Genomic DNA, 19,879 nt, shown 5'->3' on the forward strand with positions numbered 1-19,879 from the left:
CACTGTCATTATCCCGTCATGGATATCAACCTATGTCAATATCCAGTCCTACTTTTTCTCACTGTTATCATATTTTCCTCAAGCATATTTTTTAAAATGTAAGTAAAACCTGAGATAAAAGCAAAAATAAAATTTGTACAGTGTTCTACAATAATTGCCTTCCAACTTGGCTATGTATTAGAATCACCTAATATATTCCTAACATATCATATCATATGGTCTACTATGCCAGGAATGACAGTTGAAGAGGAATGGCATCACATTCATTGTAAAAAAGAACATTTCAAGATCTCTCCTGAAGTACAACACTGTCAGTGATAACATAAAATCCAAATGCCTAGAAGGAAGACCAGTTAATACAACTATTATTCAAATGTACACATCAACCACTAATGCCAAAGATGAAGAAATTTAAGATTTTTGCCAACATCTGCAATCTCAAATTGATCAAACATGCACTCAAGATGCATTGATAACTACTAGTGATTGGAATGTCAAAGTTGGAAACAAAGAAGGAACAGTAGCTCGAAAAATATGGCCTCAGTGATAGAAATGACAAGGAAGATTGTATGACAGAATTTTGCAAGACCAAAGACCTATTCGTTGGAAATACCTTTATTCAACAACATAAATGGTGACTATATATGTGGATCTTGCCGGATGGAATACACAGGAATCAAATTGATTACATCTGTGGAAAGAGATGATAGAGAAACTCAATATCATCAGTCAGAATAAGGCCAGGGGCCAACTGCAGAACAGGCCATCGACTGCTCATATGCAAGTTCAAGTTGAAGCTGATGAAAATTAAAACAAGTTCACGAGAGACGAAGTATGACCTTCAGTATATCCCACCTGAACTTAGAGACTATCTCAAGAATAGATTTGATGGACTGAACACTAACGACTGAAGACCAGATGAGCTGTGAGATGGCATCAAGGATATCACACATGAAGAAAGCAAAAGGTCACTACAAAGCCAGGAAATAAAGGAAAGACCAAAATGGATGTTAGAAGAGACTCTGAAACTTGCTCTTGAAAGTAGAGTAGCTAAAGTGAATGGAAAAAATGATGAAGTAAAAGGTGAAAGGGGGACTTGAGAAGACAAAGTAAAGTATTACAATGAAATGTGGAAAGACCTGGAGTTAGAAAACCAAAAGGGAAAAACATGATTGGCATTTCACAAGATGAAAGACTAAAGAAAAAATTCAAGCCTCGAGTTGCAACATTAACGGATTCTATGGGGACAATGTTGAACAATGCAGGAAGCATCAAAAGAAGATGGAAGGAATACAGTCACCATACCAAAAAGAATTGGTTGATGTTCAGCCATTTCAGGAGGCAGCATATATATGATTAAGAATAGATGGTACTGAAGGTAGAAGACCAAGCTGCGCTGAAGACACTCGCGAAAAACAAGGCTCCAGGAATTGATGGGATACCAACTGAGATGTTTCAACAAAAGGACATAATGCTGGAGGCACTCATTCATCTATGCCAAGAAATTTGGAAGACAGCTACCTGGCCAATCAACTGGAAGAGATCCATATTTGTGCCTATTCCAAAGAAAGGTGATCCAACACAATGTGGAAATTATGGAACAATAATATCATTAATATCACACACAAGTAAAATTTTGCTGAAGAGATTTCAAAAAGGACTGCAGCAGTACATTGACAGGGAACTGCCAGAAAATCAAGCAGGGTTCAGAAGAGGACATAGAATAAGGGATATCATTGCTGATGTAAGATTGATCTTGACTGAAAGCAGAGACTATCAGAAAGATGTTTACCCTGCGTGTTATTGACTATGCAAAAGCATTCAACTGTGTGCATAATAACAAATTATGGATAACACCGTGCAGAATGGGAATTCCGGAACAATTGTGCTCATGTGGAACCTGTACATAGACCAAGAAGCAGTCGTTTAAACAGAATAAGGGGATACTCTGTGGTTTAAAATCAGGAAAGGTGTACGTCAGTGTTGTATCCTTTCACCATACTTATTCAATCTGTATGCTGAGCAAATAATCCGAGAAGCTGGTCTATATGAAGAGGAACGTCGCTTCAGGATTGAAGGAAGACTCATTAACAACCTGTGATATGCAGATGACACAACCCTGCTTGCTGAAAGTGAAGAGGACCTGAAGCACTTACTGATGAAGATCAAAGATCACAGCCTTCAGTATGGATTACACCTTAACATAAAGAAAATAAAAATCCTCACAACTGGACCAATAAGCAACATCATAAAAAACAGAAAAAACATATTTGTCAAGGATTTCATTTTACTTGGATCCACATTCAATGTCCATAGAAGCACTCAAGAAATCAAACAACGTACTGCATTGGGCAAATCTGCTGCAAAAGATCTCTTTAAAGTGTTCAAAAGCAAAGTTGTCACTTTAAGGACTAAGGTGTGCCTGACCTAAGACATAGTGTTTTCAATTGCCTCCTATGCATGTGAAAGCTGGACAATGAAAAAGGAAGGTCAAAGAAGAACTGACACATTTGAATTACGGTGTTGGTGAAGAATACTGAATATATCATGGTCTGCCAACAAGTGGCGCAGTGGTTAAGAGCTATGGCTACTAACCAAAATGTCAGGAGTTAGAATCCACCAGCTGCTCCTTGGAAACCCTACAGGGCAGATCTACTCTGTCCTACTGGGTTGCTATGAGTTGGAATCTACTAGATAGCAACAGGTTTGGTTTGGTTTTTTTGGCCAGAAGAACTAACAAATCTGTCTTGGAGGAAGTACAGTCAGTGCTCCTTAGAAGCGAGAAAGTCTCGCTTCCTTCAGACATGTCATCAGGAGGGACCAGTTGCTGGAGAAGGACATGATGCTTGGTAAAGTACATAAGATAAAGCACCAGGAGATAAGAAGTGATGACTATTGATATATTTATTAGACTGTGGAAGTGTTACACAAATGAGACAAGAAAGAAAAACAATAAAACAACTTACAAATTGCAAAAACCCAGAAACAGATGTCTCCAGACATTAATGTCAAGGTCTCTTTGCAGCTAATATACTTCTGTCTAGCCTTCCTCTACTCCCTCCTTCCCCCCACCTTCTCTGTGAATTTAACATTCCCCGTTGAATTATGGTGACGCCTCTGAATTGTGGTGACGCCTTTGAATTGTGGTGTTGGTGAAGAATATTGAATAGACTATGGTTTGCCAAAAGAACAAACAAACCTGTCTTGGAAGAAGTACAACCAGAATTCTTCTTAAAGGCAAGGATGGCGAGACTTCATCTTACATACTCTGGACATGTTATCAGGAGGGATCAGTCCCTGGAGAAAGACATCATGCTTGGTAAAGTACAGGGTCAGCAAAAGAGAGGAAGACCCTCAACGAGATGGACTGACACAGTGGCTGCAACAATGGGCTCAAGCATGACAATGATTATGAGGATGGTGCAGGACTGGGCAGTGTTTCGTTCTGTCGTACATAAGTTCGCTATGAGTTGGAACTGACTCGACAGCACCTAACAACAACAACAACTCTGCAGACAATTTACTGACAGTCAAACCAATGGGATCTTTCCAGCAATGGGGCAGGGGCTCCTTCCCTCCTTAAACATTTGAGTGCCTGCTCTGTGCATCAGCCTGTGCGAACAGCTAGAAAACACCATGAGCAAAACAGCCACGAGATCATTTAGGATCCAGTAGGGGATAGAGTTACTCATCCAAGAGTCACACACATTATGGCGAGTGCTGTGAAGAAGATATCGAGTGAGATGGGAGGATTTGTAATTTATAAAAGATTCCTAAAGGTAGAAAGCTTAATATGAAACTCAGTGTGGCCACATCTCCCGTTAGCCCTTAAAGACTTGCTAGCAAGCTAAACAGCATACTAACGTAAGCAACAATGCACAAGCACCAGAAGAGAGACTAGATAACTGGGAGCTCGTAAAAACCAAACACTTATGCTCATCAAAAGACTTCACCAAAAGAGTCAAAAGACAACCTACAGACTGAGAAAAAAATTTTGGCTACAACAAATCTGATCAGCATCTAATCTCTAAAATCTACAAGATACTGCAAAACCTCAACAACAAAAAGACAAATAACCCAGTTAAAAAATAGGCAAAGGATATGAACAGGCACTTCGCCAAAGAAGACATTCAAGTGGCTAACAGACACATGAAGAAATGCTCACGATCATTAGCCATTACAGAAATGCAAATCAAAACTACAATGAGATACCATATCACCCCAACGAGGCTAGCATTAATCCAAAAAACACAAAATAATAAATGCTGGAGAGGTTGTGGAAAGACTGGAACACTTACACACTGTTGGTGAGAATATAAAATGAATGGTACAACCACTTTGGAAATCAATTTGGTGCTTCCTTAAAAATGTAGAAATAGAAGTACCATACGATCCCGCTATCCTGCTCCTTGGAATATATCCTAGAGAAATAAGAGACGTCACATAAATAGATATATGCACACTCATGTTATTGCAGCACTGTTCACAATAGCAAAACGATGGAAACAACCTAGGTGTCCATCAACGGACGAATGAATAAACATGCTATGATATATTCACACAATGGAATACTATGCAACGATAAAGAACAACGATGAATCCATGAAACATAACGTGGAGGAATCTGGAGGACATTATGCTCAGTGAATTTAGTCAGTCACTGGACAAATATTATATAAGACCACTTATAAGAACTCAAGAAAAGGTTTAAACACAGAAGAAAACTTTCTTTGATGGTTACAAGGGTGGGGAGGGAGGGAGAGGGTTATTCACCAACTAGATAGTAGACAAGAATTATCTTAGGTGAAGGGAAAGACAACACACACTACAGGGGAAGTTAGCACAACTGGACTAAACCAAAGCTAAGAAGTTTCCTGAATACAATCAAACACTTTGAGGGACAGAGTAGCAGGGGTAGGGATCTGGGGACCATGCTTTCAGAGGACATCTAGGTCAACTGGCATGACAAAGTTTATTAAGAAAATGTTCTGCATCCTACTTTGGTGAGTGGTGTCTGGGGTCTTAAAAGCTACTGAGCAGCCATCTAAGATGCATCAACTGGTCCCAACTACCTGAAATAAAGGAGAATGAAGAACACCAAAGACACAAGGGAAGTATTAGCCCAGGAAACAGAAAGGGCCACATAAACCAGAGGCTTCATCAGCCTGAGACCAGAAGAACTAGATGGCGTCCGGCTACCACCAATGACCGCCCTGACAGGGAACACAATAGAGAGTCCCTGATGGAGCAGGAGAAAGGTTGGGTGCAGAACTCAAATTCTGGTAAAAAGACCACACTTAATGGTCTGACTGAGACTGGAGGAACCCCAGAAATCATGGCCCCCAGACTCTCTGTCAACATAGAAGTAAAACAATTCCCGGGGCCAACTCTTCAGACAAAGATTGGACTGGACTGTGGGACATAAAATGATACTTGTGAAGAGTGCGCTTCTTAGGTCAAGTTGCTGCATGAGACTAAATGGGCAGCCTCTGTCCAGAGGTGAGATGAGAAGGCAGAGAGGGTTAGAAGCTGGCTGAATGGATGCAGGAAATCAGAGGTGGAAAGGATGAGTGTGCTGTCACAGTATAGGGAGAGCAATTAGGGTCACATAACAGTGTATGTATAAATTTGTGTAAGAGAGACTGACTTGAATTGTAAACTTTCACTTAAACTACAACAATTTAAAAAAAAACTGTAAAAAAAAAAAAAAAGAGCTGCTAGCATGAAACTTACATACATAATGTTTGTTTCTTCTGTAAAAAGCAAGAAGTTAGGCAGGAATTATGCCTGGTAACTAAATGAATTCAAAATGGCCAAGCCAAAGAAAACAGAAAAAGAGTTTGCCTTCCCACTGACCAGCTATTGAGCACAGTGTGTTGAGAGATGAAAAGGCAAGAGGGCCAAAGAAAAGAGCCTGGGAGGGGAGGTATTACAATTTGAAACTAAAAGTATAAGTGCATTGGATTTAGGGTTAGGGAAATAAGAAGTTCTGGGGACCTGTCTGTACTCTGGGTAGCTTTTCAACATCTTAATGTAACTAAGACTTGTTTCCACTAGATTCCCCCAGGCTAACCCCACTGAAGCTCTCTGAAGTGATGTAAGCGACTAGCAGTATGGTGCTCTTACAGATTACGCCCTCTCTTCCTCCTTTCCTTCCTTCCCGCTTTCCTTTTTGGTAATCTCTGGGGAAAAGTACCAGATATGAAGCCCCCAAAGTGTGGGCTGGTGGGGGAGCAATGGGGGAATGGGAGGAAATCTCCAGCCAAGTGCAGCAGCCGGGGTGGAGGCTGGTTCATTTCTTTAGTGATGAGGAACTTCCAAATTAGCAAGACTCATTGAACCCGTTAGTTAATGCCGCTTTGCTCAAGCTGAAAAGCTCCTGGCACTGTGACTCGGGTCTCCCTCTCACTCTGGAGTTGGGCACGCCTGTTTGGCTGCTGACCAAAAGGCTGGCAGTTTGAATCCACCAACCAGTCCTTGGGAACGCTATGGGGCAGTTCTACTCTGTCCTATAGGGTTGCTATGAGTCAGAATCGACTCGACAACAATGAGTTTTTTTGGTTCTACTGGGGGCAGTGGGTGATGATTCATATATTCCAGCCTCTTCTTTTATTCTAGCCCCTACAAAACATTAGTTCAGAGAGCAATTATGATGTTAGTTTATCTTCGCTTTCAGCAAACACATCACATACATACCCCATAGGCTTCACTTTTTTCTCACTGTTGTTGGGTGCCATCAAGTCGATTCCGACTCACACGACCACGTATGACAGAACAGAATTGCTCGCCGGATTTTCTTGACTGTAATCTTTACAGGACTTTCTCCCAAGGAACCGCTGGGTGAGTTCAAACTGCCAAGCTTTCAGTTAGCAGTTGAGCACTTAACTGTTGTGCCACCAGGACTCCTTCTCATTAAACCCGTTGCTGTTGAGTCAATTCCCACTCATCGCAGCCCTATAGGACAGAGCAGAACTGCCCCCACAGGGTTTCCAAGGCCGTTATCTTTATGCAAGCAGACTGCCACATCTTTCTCCTACAGAGCAACTGGTGAGTCTGAACCTCCGCCTTTCAGCCGAGTGTTTAACCACTGTGCCACTAGAGCTCCACATTCTCATTAGCCCACGGCAAGCAGAGCCCTATGACTTGGCACCAATAACAGCTATCAACGCACAAAGCGGTTTCGCTGAGAACGTGTTCATCCAAATGAACCCAAAAAAGTACATATTAAAAAAAAAAAAAAATCTTATAAATTTAGTCATGAAAAAATGGACAGAAAAACAATCCCAAAACACTGAAATGGGGCCTCTGAGGCCATGTTGAAAATTCTGAGAATCTTCCCTAGGCAAAATGGAAAATCACAAGACAGTTTTGAAGGAGGAGGGCGACATGATTGGGTTTAAGTTGTTAAAGAACCCTCTGGCTACTGTGTGGAGACTACATAGGAGGTAGACAGGAGAGGGAGCAGGGAGACCAAATGAGGCCAGAACGGCTGTCATGGATTGAACTGTGTCCCCCAAAAATATCTGTCAACTTGGCTAGGTCATGATTCCCAGTATCGTATGACTGTCTACTATTTTATCATCTGATGTGATTTCCCTATGTGTTGTAAATTCTATCACTATGATGTAATAAGATGGATTAGCGGTAATCATGAGATCGACAAGATTAGATAGTGTCTTAAGCCAATGTCTTTTGAGATATAAAAGAGAGAAGTGAGCAGAGACACAGGGTGACCTGATACCACCAAGAAAGAAGCACCGGGAGCAAAGCGTGTCCTTTGGACCTGAGGTTCCTGAGCTGAAATGCTCCTAGACCAAGGGAAGACTGATGACAAGGACCTTCCTTCAGAGCTGACACAAAGAGAAAGCCTTCCCCTGGAGCTGGCACCCTGAATCGGACTTCTAGCATACTGGACTGTGAGAGAATAAACTTCTCTTTGTTAAAACCATCCACTTGTGGTACTTCTGTTACTTCTAAGATAACGGCAATGAGAGAGAGGCCAGCGCCAGCGATGAGAGAGGCCCCAAGGTAGACTGTGGATGGTGAGCGGACAGGATCGGTAATGGACCCGGCCAGGAGAGAGGTCAGGGAGAGGGAGGGAGTGGGGGTGACTCCAGAGACCCCAAGGAACTTGCTAAGTGTGATGATTTGGGTGTTGGTAACATGGGTGTGTGAAGTTTCTGGGTGGTGCAAACAGCTAATGCATTGGCTGGGTTGCTAACCAAAAGGTTGAGGTTGGAGTCCATCCAGAAGCACCTTGGAAGAAAGGCTTGGCGATCTACTTCTGTACAATCAGCCATTGAAAACCCTAAGGAGCACAGCTCTACTCGGACACATATGGGGTTGTCACGAGTCAGAATCGACTCAACTAACATAAGCGTGAATACATTTACTCAAAACTCAAAGTGTACACTTAAGATTGGTACACTTTTTTGTATGTAACTTTACCTCAATTTGAAGGGAAAAAAAAATGACATCTAGGTCAAATAATGAGTTCTAGATCTCAGGCTTGGGGCTGGGTGGGATGGATTGGGCACTGCTAAGAACGGAAAGCATTAGAGGAGAAACATACCTCTGGGAGGAAATGAAAAGACCTGGTTAGAACATGCCTATGAGATGTGTCAAAACAGCACTAGGACATAAGTGGAACTCAGAGGAGAAGTTGGGGTGGAAGTATAAAAGTTTGGGAAATCGCGCTGACTCAGAGAAATAAATGCAGGCTGTCGGAAGAGGGTGTTGCTGCTGAGTGCCTTGGCGTCAGTTGCGACTCATAGTGACCCCATGTGACAGTGTAGAACTGCCCATAGGGTATTTGAGGCTGTAACCCTTACAGGAGCAGATTGCCAGGTCTTTCTCCCACAGAGCCACTGAATGGGTTCAAATCATCAACCTTTCCGTTCACAGCCAAGTGCTTAACTGTTGTGCCACCGGGGCTCCTTTGGTTAGAAGAGGAGGAGGTATAAAATGACCGAGGTGCTTAGGAGGGCTCAGAGAAGAAGGCAGAAATCCAGAATGATGGAGCACCAGGGAGGAGAGCGGGGGCAACTATGTCAAGAGCTCCTGAGAGGCCTGAAGAGTGCCCACTGGTTTCCACAAGAGGCAGTGAGGGGGCGGAGGGCCAGATGGGAGCAGGCTGAAAAGTGGGAGGAGATGGAACGACACAGCGTGTGTAAACACTCTTTCTAGAAGCTCTGCTGTGAGAGCAAGCGGGGGTATGGGATGGTTTCAGGGACTGTTTATCCAAAGGAGCATCTTTTTTTCTTTTCAAGATGGAAGAAACTAAGAAAACTAGAACATTTTTTGAAAGGCAATGCCAACAATCCAATAGAGAAAGAGTTCAAAGAACTAGAGGTAAGGAGACTCAAAGATGGAGCACAGCCCTGAGAAAATCAGGAAGGAGGAAAGGACCTTTGAGGAAGCCAGGCCCTTTACTCACTGGACAGGCTAGGAGAGGGCCCATGTCAATGCCGGCAGGTTTTTAGAACCAGCCCAGCAGTCATCAAACTATAGCCCCCAAATCCAATCTGCTGCCTGTTTTTGTAAATAAAGTTTTATTGGCACACAGAAGGCCCATTAATTGACATATTATCTATGACTGTTTCCCACTGCCAGGGCAAGGTCGAGTACTTGGGAGACAGGTGATCTTGCCCACCAGGCCTAAAACATATACCATCTAAGCCTGTTACTGCGGAGTTGATTCCAGCTCATGGCCACCGTGTGTGTGTCAAAGCAGAGCTGTGCTCCCCATAGGGTTTTCAACAGCTGAGGTTATGGAAGTAGACTGCCTCTGAGTGGACTCTGAGTGGACTCGAATTGTCAACCTTCTGATTAGCAGCTGGGTGTGTTAACTAACCGCTTGTACCACCCAGGGCCACATACCGTCTGGCCTCACAGAAAACATTGACTAACACCTGACAGTCAAACATCCCTCTTAAATCAAACTCCCCCTGCATCACATGATTTTCTCACTACCCCCTTTGCTAGAACACTTACACAGCTTGGCCACTGTCGAAAGGATTAAGTCCAAAGATCACAGCAAGTCAAACAAAGGCCCTGAAGGTCTGACCCTGCACCAGGAAGTAGAATTACATCCTGCAAATAGCACAGGTTTTGGAGTCAGGCAGACCAAAGTTCAAATCCTGTCTCTGTTGCTAAGGGTACTCTGGCAAGTCACCTAACAGATCTGAGCCTCAGTTTCCCTTTAGAAAATGCCTCTTGGGCTCTTAGTGAGGATGACACAGGAACACCTTCCTCAACAAATTTCTTCAGTTCCTTGTCCTTGCCTTTCCAACCACATCTCCTTCATATCCCTCAGCAAATTCCATGTTCCAGCCTTCCAGACACACCTCTCTTTCCTTAATTCTCCTTGTTTTTCCTGATATCCCTGTTTTAGCAAATGCCTCTGTGCCCTTCCTCCTCTCTGTGTTGACCACATTCCTACATATCCTTGAGTCATGATCACATGTTGCCTTTTCTGAGAAACTTTCGATTCCTTCTCCAGCATCTTCTAACACTTCTGAGCCACCACGTACATGCTTCTGTTATAGTATTTGGCAGGCTGCTAACCAAAAGGTCAGCAGTTTGAATCCACCAGCTGCTTCTTGGAAACCCTATGAGACAGTTCTACTCTGTCCTATAGGGTCGCTATGAATCGGAATCAACTCAATGGCAATAGGTTTGGGTTTTTTTTTTTTTAAATTGTAATGTATCTAAGAAAGCTCCTTAGAAGCAAGGATGGTGAGGCTTTGTCTCGCTTACTTTGGACACATCGCCAAGAAAGACTAGTCCCCGGAGAAGGATATCATGCTTGGTAAAGTAAAGGGTCAGTAAAAAAGAGGAAGACCTTCAACAAGATGGACTGAAACAGTGGCTCAAACAATGGGCTCAAACATACCAACGACTGTGAGGACAGCACAGGACAGGGTAGTGTTTCATTCTGTTGTACATAGGGTCGCTGTGAGTTGGGAGCCTTGGTGGTGCAGTGGTTAAGCGCTTGGCTGCTAACTGAAAGGTCGGTGGTTCAAACCACCAGCTGGTCCACAGAGCCACTGAGTAGGTTCGAACCGTGACCTTTCAGTTAGCAGCCAAGTCTTAACTGTTTGTGCCACCAAGGCTCTTATACTAGCACAAGCACTCATTAAAATGTGCATAAAAGGTAAAATAAAACTATAACTTACGAGAGGTAACAATCTTGAAAGTGGGGCCATTTTAAATCCTTTCAGAAGTACTGGTCAAGGGAAGAAAGAGGCTTGGACTAGAAGACCAGATACCTGGCATTGCCACCAACCAGCTGGGGACCTTGTAAACGGAGGAAAGTGAGGAAATGCTCATAAAATACGTGTCTTAGTCATCTAGTGCTGCTATAACAGAAATACCACAAGTGGACGGCTTTAACAAAGAGAAATTTATTCTCCCACAGTCTAGTAAGCTACAAGTCCAAATTCAGGGCATCAGCTCCAGGGGAAGGTTTTCTCTCTCTGTTAGCGCTGGAGGAAGGTCCTTGTCATCAGTCTTCCCTTGATCTGGGAGCATCTCAGCACAGGAACCTCAGGTCTAAAGGACGCACTCTGCTCCCGGCGCTGTTTTCTTGGTGGTATGAGGTCCCCATGTCTCTCTGCTCGCTTCTCTCTTTTATATCTCAAAAGAGATTGGCTTAAGACACTATCTAATCTTGTAGACCTCATCAATATAACTGCCACTAATCCATCTTATTACATCATAGTGATAGGATTTACAACACATAGGGAAATCAATCATACAATATTGGGAATGATGACCCAGCCAAGTTGACAGATATTTTTGGTGGACACAATTCAATCCGTGACAATATGCTCGTAAAATAAGGAAAAAAGTTGATCTTTGAAGTCCCATCTAGTTCCAAAATAGGCTTATTTCTGATGTTAAAGGTGCTAGCATGAGAGAAGAAGTCCTTAGGTGGTGCAAATGGTAAAGTGCTCAACTACGAGCCGAAAGGTTGGTGGTTCGAACGCATCCAGAAGTGCTTTGGAAGACAGGCCTGGTGATCGGCTTCCAAAAGGTCACAGCTTTGGAAACCCTATGGTGCAGCTCTAGCCTGCACACAAGGGGTCGCCATGAGTCAGAACCAACTTGACAGCACCCAGCAACAACAAACATGAGAGAGGAGTTCCTGGATGGTGCAAACAGTTAAGGTACTTGGCTGCTAACCAAGAGGCTGGAGGTTCGAGTCCACTCAGAGGTGCCTTGGAAGAAAGGCCTGATAATCTACTGAAAAATCAGCCACTGAAAACTCTATGGAGCACAGTTCTACTCTGACACATGTGGTGCGCCATGAGTAGGGAGGTGACAGGACAGCAATTGGTGGTAGCATGAGACAATGGTTTGAAAGTTGTAAAACCCACTGTATCCACTAGGGAGCAGTTCATGCCCAAGGAAATCCAAATTGGGCTACTGTGCTCAACCATTTGTACTTTTACATTCATTTTTCTCTAATTCCTACAGCCCCAGCCTCCACTTAAAAAAAAAAAAAAAAGAAAAAAAAAGAAAAAAAAAGAAGCAAGCTCTGCAGATATTTATTAAAAACTAAAACACGTTTTAATGAGAAGCCTATTCTTAAAGTCTGTGTTTCCAGAGTTAATTTAGATAAATACAGTTACTCTTTTCACACTAGCATTACACAATGGTAGCTTTCTGTTTGGGATCCACACACCCCTCCCCCCCTTTATTTTTAAATACCTCAGTCTTTGGCATGAAAATGCCAACCCCTTTCCGCTTTATTATATATATATATATATATATATATATATATATATATATACACAATGATCTCATTTGATTTCCACTTTTTCCGAAACTGCACCATCGAGCAAGTGATATATTAGTCATGCTCTCCTTTTTTCCACTGAAAGTAATAAACACAAGCAATTATCAAGGGCAAATATTTAGGTACCTAAATGTGGGAAGAAAAACTGGTCATAAAATAGATCTAGTTCTGTTTCTTTCTGTTAAACTTATTAACTTATATTTTGTAGGATGAAATGGTGACCTTAAATCATAACGTCTGGACTTTTAGTCAAGTAGTCTAAAAGAATCCATAAATTTAACTCGTAAAGGCTCTGTTTATATGTTAGGCAATTAGCTTCATTTTGATTAACTGCAAGTTATTTCCTTGGTATGATCCATATTTGCTCAATTGAGGAAGTGATAGACACACTTATCCAAACTGTGTGCATAGCCCAGCACCTCAGCAATGTTCCTGTGACTAATGGAAGAGATAATATCTGCCCAGATGCTTCCTTGCTGGTAAAGAGACAGATAAAGGCAGGCAAAGAGAGACAGAGAAAAAAAAGAGAAAGAGAAAGAGATCTCCCTTCAGTCATTCACGTTCATGTAATTTCAGTTTGTTAAAAAAACAAGGAACCTGGTTTGAAGGTTTAGTCATGGTCTCATGGGACGTCCCAGTTAATTGGCCTAATAACATGTTGAGTGCTTCTGTTCCCCCTCCTGGTTCATTCTTAGTACCTGCTATTAAAAGCTTGTAAGTGGCCATCCAAGGCACAACAATTGATACCTATTTGCTTGGAGCAACAGAGGAAGAAGGGAAGTCAGGAATAGGAGGAAGAAATGGAATGTGCGGCTAATGGCCTCCATGAACAACTGCTTCCTCTGCCACGAGACCAGAAGAACTGGATGGCACCTGGCTACCATTACTGAACATTTTGATGAAAGGTTCTATAGAATCCTGATCAAAAGGGGGAAAAATGGAGAACAGAATTTAGAATTCTCATGAACTCCAGGCTTTCTGGAGCCATGGGGGTTTGATAACCTCTGAACTATTGCCCTGAGATAATCTTTAAACCTTGAACCAAAAATATCCTCAGCTGTCTTCTTAAAAGCAAACAATAGTTTAGCTTAACTAGTAAAAAATGTCTTCATTGAGCATTATGCTCTTTTAAAAACTATCTATATGGGATCAAACAGACAACAGCAACTGGGAAGATCAGATAGGAACCTTACGGGCAGTGAGTTTATGTTAATGGGGGAGGAAGAACTCAGAAAAGGAGGGTGAGAATGGTTGCACAACTGGAAGAATGTAATTAATGTCCCTAAACAGCACACATTCAAACAGTTGTATTGGTGTATATTTTGCTGTGTATATTCTCAACAACAAAATTAAATTAAATTAAAAAAAAAAACAAAAACCCAGGAACCAAAAACATAAAAACAGAGTAAGAAAAACAAAAAAATTTTAATAAATTAAAACAAGACCATACAAAACAAAGCAAGGAACTATGCACAAGCATAATGGATAAAAAGTGCCAGTAAAAAGAACACCATCCCTGAACATTGTTCTCTGTGTGTGTGCGGCATCTGTAGATATCATTATAGAGTACCCACATCAAAGGGCTGTTGGAAGGTTTCCATGAGACAAGAAAAATCTAAAAAGTTCTTGGCATGGTGTCCAATGCACAGTAATGCTTCCATAAATACAGCCATTGCTTCTTGCTATCTTAAGTCAGATTCCATATGGGAAGAGCTTAAAGGACAATATGAGTATCTCTCAGATGTGCTCTGTTCAGGGGGGCCCTCCATATCCCTTGCCTTGGTTGCCATAATGGGCCTGCTCTGACCCTCCATCCGCTCCCCAATCTCACATACTCCTCCCCACTCTCAGGAGCGGCTTCTCTGACTGTTGAACTGGGGAGATGGAAAAGCGTGCTTGGCCTTTCTAGTCTCTTCTTCATTCTCTGGTGAATGTAGCCACTGGTTACCTGGCTGTACCAGTGACCAGGTGGTTCTGTCTGTCTGTCTAATCTGGGGCTGTAATGTCAGCAAGCCCAACTGCCTGGAGGTCTAACACTGACATACGGTCTCCATCTGCCCTGTGACTCACTTCATCTGAATCTGTAATCCAAAGAGAAAGAAGAGTCTTACTCATTGTCCTCTCCCAAATACCAACACCCCCTTCCCCTTGAAATAATAAAATAATCACTATTTTGCCACAACCGGGAACTAGAAAGCCATCTGAAACAGACGTTGAAATCCTCTTTTACGCTATCGGTCCTCAGTAGTGGATGAGCATCTAGAAGGAAAAATGAATGAACTATTTGCAGGATCCGTGAAAATCTCACTACCAGCGACATCCATCAGGCCTGCTTTGGATACATCTAGGGGAGTTGTGATAGTCAAAAATAGCACTAGAATCTGATTCCACTATAAATAAACAATAAGAAGATCCAATAGGCTATCGCCAGAATTAGGCAATGAGGTCGATTTGAATTAGCTAATGATAAAAATTAAATATTTAAAATAAACATACTCTACTGCTTTTGAGACAGTCCCAAGTAATAAAGTTTTGGATAGTAAGGGTCCTTGTAGTTTATTTTAATAAATGAGTAAAACTCAGATGAAATAGGTACAAGTCCCTTCTCCTCACCAAAAAATAATTAAAATAAATATATCTTATTATTATTACCTTAACATATACTTAGTAAGTCACTTTTCTATAGCTAATTCAAAGGTAAACTTCAGGAAAAATTTTGCCAGATTCTATCTAGAGTAATCTTATCATACTAAAAAGAAACCTTGTTCAAATATATAGCATTTTGATTAACACTCTAGAAAAATCATGGCTAGGCCATGATTCCCAGTACCATGTGGTTGTCTACCATTTTATGATCTGATGTGATTTTCCTAAGTGTTGTAAATCCTACCTCTGTGATGTTAGACTTAGAGGCAGTTATGTTAATGAGGCAGGACTCAATCTACAGGATTAGGTTGTATGTTGAGTCAATCTCTTTTGAGATACAAAAGAGAAGCAAGCAGAGAGGAAGGGGCCCTCCTGCCACCAAGAAAGAACAGCCAGGAGCAAGCGTGTCCTTTGGACCTGGGGTCTCTGTGCTAAGAAGCTCCTAGACCAGGGGAAGATTGATGACAAGGACTTTCCCCCAGAGCCAACACAGACAGAAAGCCTTCCCCTGGAGCTGGCACCCTCAATTTGGACTTCTAGCCTCCTAGACTGTGAGAGAATAAATTTTCTGTTTATTAAAGCCATCCACTTGTGGTATTATAGCAGCACTAGATAACTAAGACAATTTTAGACATGCTTTTCTAAATGAGTTCCTCACATCTTTTGAAAGCTGTACCTGTCAAGGTGTTCAAAATGGGAAACTCCATTTGAGACATTCAGGTACTCATATGGAAGTAAGTGGAAATTCAACTGCCAACTGCTAATGGAGGCAAAATATTTTTTCAGTAACATTCAAAGTACATAAGCAAAGCACGTTTTGTGTCTTCGGGGCTGAATGAGAAAGAGCAGGCAGTGGGACATCAGTGATTGCCAGGGAGTGGAGAAAGCCCCTTTGGTTTTGAACACTGCATCTGGCCTCCACCTTTGCCCCACCTCCACTGTGTTTCATATTGTTGTTTTCAAATTGTTACCTTCACAGGCCTCCATCAGCCCCCTTGTTTACTGCAACGGCCTTTTACCTGATAAGGACGCACTGGTTGTCATGGCGTTTCCACAGGCAGCGGTAGCACTCATTGGCGATGGCGAAGATGTGGGGGGGGATGTCCCCCAGGTGGTGTCTGCTGTACTGCTCCATGGTGGTGCGTTCGTACAGGCCGGGGATCATCTTGTAGGGGTTCACGGAGGCAATGATGGAGCCGATGTAGGTCTGTAAGCACACAGGATTGGGGTTACACATGGCATGAACAGAGAGTCGTGGCGAGGCTCTCACCTCCATCCACTCTGCGACAAGATAAAGAGGAGACCAGGTGCAGCTCGGTGCTGCCGCCCCCTCAGCACCCCAATGTTCCATGTGCCCACTCTCGGAAGACGACAATCTAACTGTAGCTTCAACAAAATCCACTTGACTGGGTGTTAAGGGGAAAGATAACTTCTGTTGCCCACTGTACACATTTTTCCTATCCCACTTTTTGTATAAAATCTTGTCATTCGGTACAAATGAAGGAAGCTGACGAAAGGCAATTGAGAGAAAAGCCAGGGAAGCAGCCCAGGCCTGAATCCCCGTCCCCTGGTGATCTCCCTAACTCTCTTCCTTATTACAAAGACAGTTCCAGTACTTCCTTGTCAGATGGCTATAATGAATGGCATGATTAAAGTAACAAGACCACTTTTGAAAACACAATGAAACCTGTGAAAGGTGGAAACCTGTCAGAGAAGGAAAACACAAATATTTTCCACCAATAGAGAGCAATAGAAAAGTAAGATGGCACCCCATCAAAGGCGGAAGACTTGCCAGACCTAACAAAAAAAGGCAGGCCTACAGACTTCTGGCTCTCACTGGTTTCACTGTACTAGGTTATCCTCTCCAGTAATGTCAAAACCTCATGAAGTGCCACATAACTTACCCGGAACTCAGCTGGCTGACAATTCATGCCAGAAAACTAAGTAAAATCCTCAGAGCAGCAAAACAGAGGCCACCAGGTTACTACAGTGCATGCCTTATCCTCCCCCAATAGGGACATAACTACAGTGAAATCTGCGAAAGCCAGAATCTGTGTCAGGCAGAAACTTGTTGGAGAAGGAAAACTCAAAGCTAAAAAGTGGTAAGATTCTTCTTAAAGATTAATAGTAAGCACCCCGTCAAAGGCAGAAACCTTGCGACACCCAAAAAACACGGCGGTCCCATTGAGTATCGGCTTTCACAGGTTTCACTGTGTTTACTTAGAGCTCTGCAAGAAGATCCTAACCAAGTATGGCTACTGGATTTCCAGGCCCAGACACAGATGAAGGAGCAAATGAGAGAGGCGTGGAAGTACAGCGCTAGCCAGCTTTCATAGAGTGGGTAGGCTGTGCCAAGCACTTTACCGGGCTAACCTTCTTAACCCTCCCAATAACCCTGAGGTTTTCAGTATTACGACACCTGTTTCAGATGAGGAAGTTGACGCAAGTTGTTGTGTTGCTGTTGTGTGCCATCAATCAGACTTATAGTGACCTTATATAACAGAGTAGAACTGCCCCATAGGGTTTCCTAGGCTGTAATCTTTAAGGGAGCAGATGGTCAAGTCTTTTCTCCCACAGAGCTACTGGTGGGTTTGAACCGCCAACCTTACAGTTCGCAGCCGAGCACTTAACCTTTACACCACCAGGCTTCCTTAGCGGAGGCATAGAGAGAATAAATAATGCATGTACGGTTACACAGCCAGTAAGTGGTAGAGCGGAGATTTGAACCTATGCAGCTGAATTCCAGAGGCTTTTCTCTTCATATTTACCGGTGAGGTGTGGCAATGTGGCAGAGGAAAAGAAAACCTAGAAAAAATACTCAGGAAGGCTAAATGTCCTGAGAGCATCTGTACCATATTACAGGACACTGTAATAATTTGGATTCGCAGTAACTGCCCAGGACCATTAAGTAACATATCATGTGCTTAGTATAACTCTGTTTTCAAATGTAAGGAAGTCTATGTTTTAGAAATATTTTCAGCTAAAAGAGGTTAAAAACAAAAAAGATGGAGTGTTTTCGTGAACAAATGTTCAGCTCTCTGGCAATCTTGACTCTCTAGAAATCTCCATTACTCCTATCAGAGCATGGTGAGGGGGGTTTGGCCAGAAAGAAAGATGGAACCTGTCGGAGAACAGAGAATCACAGGTTCCCTGGAGGATGCCAACCACCCTCCATGGATGCAGTGATCGCAAATGTTCCAGTACCTTCTTTCATGTCAACGAGGAGCAATGCCTGAGGCTACGCATGCCTGCACCTTCTTCTATCTTTGTCTTAAGTGCCAGGCCTGTCTTCTACCCTTTTCTTATTTGTATACACTACTATTGTCTTTCTCCCGTAAAAAAATCAAAAAGGTTCATTTTTACCGTGAAACATGTTCTTAATTTTTTGGCAGAAGTCAAGACAGCCAATACCATCACGCTTTCATACAAATCTAGTAGGTCAACCAAGGAAGCTCACAGGCAAGAATCAACAAAACCAGCTGCAGTTTGAGAAGGATTGTTTGCCCCTTCTCCCCAGAAGAAATACTCTCAGGCCTCTCCTGCAAACTAGAAACCAGTCTCCTGGTGTTGTGGGACTCCTTCGTTGAGTCTCGATGTGTACTGAGCATACTCCGATTCTCTCAGTTACAAGTAGAATGTTGAAGTTAATCTTTTATAAAAGACACCATTAGGGCATCCCCTTGATAGCAGGAATATTTAACTATCATTAACATACCTCTATGCTTAATTGTGCTCATGAGGAACTTGCACACAGATCAAGAGGCAGTCGTTTCAACAGAACAAGGGGATACTGTGTGGTTTAAAGTCAGGAAAGGTGTGCGTCGGGCTGTATCCTTTCACTATACCTATTCAATCTGTATGCTGAGCAAATAATCCAAGCAGCTGGACTCTATGAAGAAAAATGGGGCATCAAAATTGGAGGAAGACTCATTAACAACCTGCGTTAGGCAGATGACACAATCTTGTTTGCTGAAAGTGAAGAGAACTTGAAGCACTTACTGATGAAGATCAAAGACCACAGCCTTCAGTATGGATTACATCTCAACATAAAGAAAACAAAAATCCTAACAACTGGAACAATAAGCAATATTATAATAAATGGAGAAAAAATTGAAGTTGTCAAGGATTTCATTTTACTTGGATCCATAATCAACACCCATGGAACCAGTGGTCACGATATCAAAAGACACATTGCATTGGGCAAATCTGCTGCAAAGGACTTCTTTAAAGTGTTGAAAAGCAAATACTGTCATTTTGAAGACTAAGGTGTGCCTTGACCCAAGCCATGGTGTTTCCGATCGTCTCATGTGCATGCAAAAGCTGGACAATGAATAAGGAAGACTGAAAAAGAACTGATGCGTTTGAATCGTAGTGTTGTCAAAGAATACTGAATATACCATGGACTGCCAAAAGAACGAACAAATCTGTCTT

General features: G+C 42.4%; 1 protein-coding gene across 1 annotated transcript in view; it reads right to left on the reverse strand.

Annotated features, from left to right (window-relative positions):
• The window catches only part of MYO10 (myosin X), a 300,329-nt gene that overhangs the window by 136,698 nt on the left and 143,752 nt on the right, over positions 1 to 19,879 (reverse strand). The window contains exon 4 of the mRNA XM_012557740.2: positions 16,468 to 16,655. Coding sequence (XP_012413194.1) covers positions 16,468 to 16,655 — 188 coding nt within the window. The remainder of the gene's footprint in view (positions 1 to 16,467; positions 16,656 to 19,879) is intronic.

The sequence above is a fragment of the Trichechus manatus genome, unplaced genomic scaffold, assembly GCF_000243295.1.
Source record: "Trichechus manatus latirostris isolate Lorelei unplaced genomic scaffold, TriManLat1.0 scaffold00116, whole genome shotgun sequence".
NCBI lineage: Eukaryota > Metazoa > Chordata > Mammalia > Sirenia > Trichechidae > Trichechus > Trichechus manatus.